Source organism: Etheostoma spectabile, chromosome 7 (genome assembly GCF_008692095.1).
Source record: "Etheostoma spectabile isolate EspeVRDwgs_2016 chromosome 7, UIUC_Espe_1.0, whole genome shotgun sequence".
Classification (NCBI taxonomy): domain Eukaryota; kingdom Metazoa; phylum Chordata; class Actinopteri; order Perciformes; family Percidae; genus Etheostoma; species Etheostoma spectabile.
This window is the reverse complement of record NC_045739.1, coordinates 22,921,478-22,922,651: the sequence shown is the minus strand read 5'-3', so window position 1 is coordinate 22,922,651 and position 1,174 is coordinate 22,921,478. Positions and strand designations below refer to the sequence as shown.

Below are 1,174 nucleotides of genomic sequence, written 5' to 3'. Positions count from 1 at the left end.
GTGGTGGTGGTATGTGGTTCACTTCGTCATGCCCGGGCTAGCTTCTGGTTGCATCACTTTCTCCCCTGCTTGCAGTGGCTGTGTCTGGACACAGACTAAATGCCTCACATGTTTTTAACCACCAAACATGTTACTAGATGTGCTAGAAGTGCCATTCTGTTGCAATATGGACTGTTTTTTAAATTGATATTAATGTAGAAAATACATTTAAAAAAAAGAAGGCTGCACTAAGATCAAGCAGCACCAAAACTGATAATTTACTTGGGCAGTAATCAGAACTACTCGGTCCCTGCTGTCTCAGGGCTGTGATGAGCCTGAAGCCAGATTGCAATCTGTACAGAAGGCCATAAAGTACCTGGCGTGAAGTCAAGATAAACTCACTCATCTCTCCTCAGATCAGGCCAGACCATGGTCCAGTATTTCTAGGTATGCATCCCAGTCCCCCCTTGAAGACGTAGCCATACATTAGATCGCAGAAAGCCGAGATTTGGAAGCTAAAGCGCAGATATTTTCTTCTGAAACACTTAGGTCAACTGTTGTGTTTGTTTGTTTTTTAAATAATTTCTGGAAATGTTCAAATTACCTTCAGCCTTTGATGCATCAGCCTTCTTTCTTTTCATTGTACTAAAACCATTCTCAACTAGAGAACTATGAGAGCCAGGACCAGGGCTGTGCGATTTGTGCAGGGCAGCTGTGGCTTAGTGGGAGAGCGGTTGCCTGTCAATCAGAAGGTTGGGGGTTCAATCCCTGGCCCTGTAGTCCCATGTTTATTTTTTAAGTTTGTATGAATGTTAAACCATGGTAACGTGACTTCAAATCTGCCCCCCTCCCCTCCCCTCCCCTCTCTCTCTCTTACTCTGGACTCCAGACTCTAAAGCTATCGTGGATGGGAACCTGAAGCTGATCCTAGGTCTGATCTGGACCTTGATCCTGCACTACTCCATCTCCATGCCCATGTGGGATGAGGAAGAGGAGACTGATGACGGCAAGCAGAAGACGCCCAAGCAGAGGCTGCTGGGATGGATCCAGAACAAACTGCCCGAGCTTCCTATCACCAACTTCCACAGGGACTGGCAGACCGGCCGGGCCCTGGGGGCCCTGGTCGACAGCTGTGCTCCAGGTGAGTGAGTGAGTGAGTGAGTGAGTGAGTGAGTGAGTGAGTGAGTGAGTGAGT

The 1,174-nt window shown here is 47.6% G+C and overlaps 1 protein-coding gene across 4 annotated transcripts in view; it reads left to right on the top strand.

Moving 5' to 3' along the window:
• flna (filamin A, alpha (actin binding protein 280)) overlaps positions 1-1,174 on the top strand; it is a 65,655-nt gene that overhangs the window by 20,007 nt on the left and 44,474 nt on the right. For all 4 annotated transcript variants that reach the window (XM_032522003.1, XM_032522001.1, XM_032522002.1 and 1 more), the window contains exon 3: positions 869-1,120. In XM_032522003.1, the coding sequence (XP_032377894.1) occupies positions 869-1,120 (252 nt within the window). The remainder of the gene's footprint in view (positions 1-868; positions 1,121-1,174) is intronic.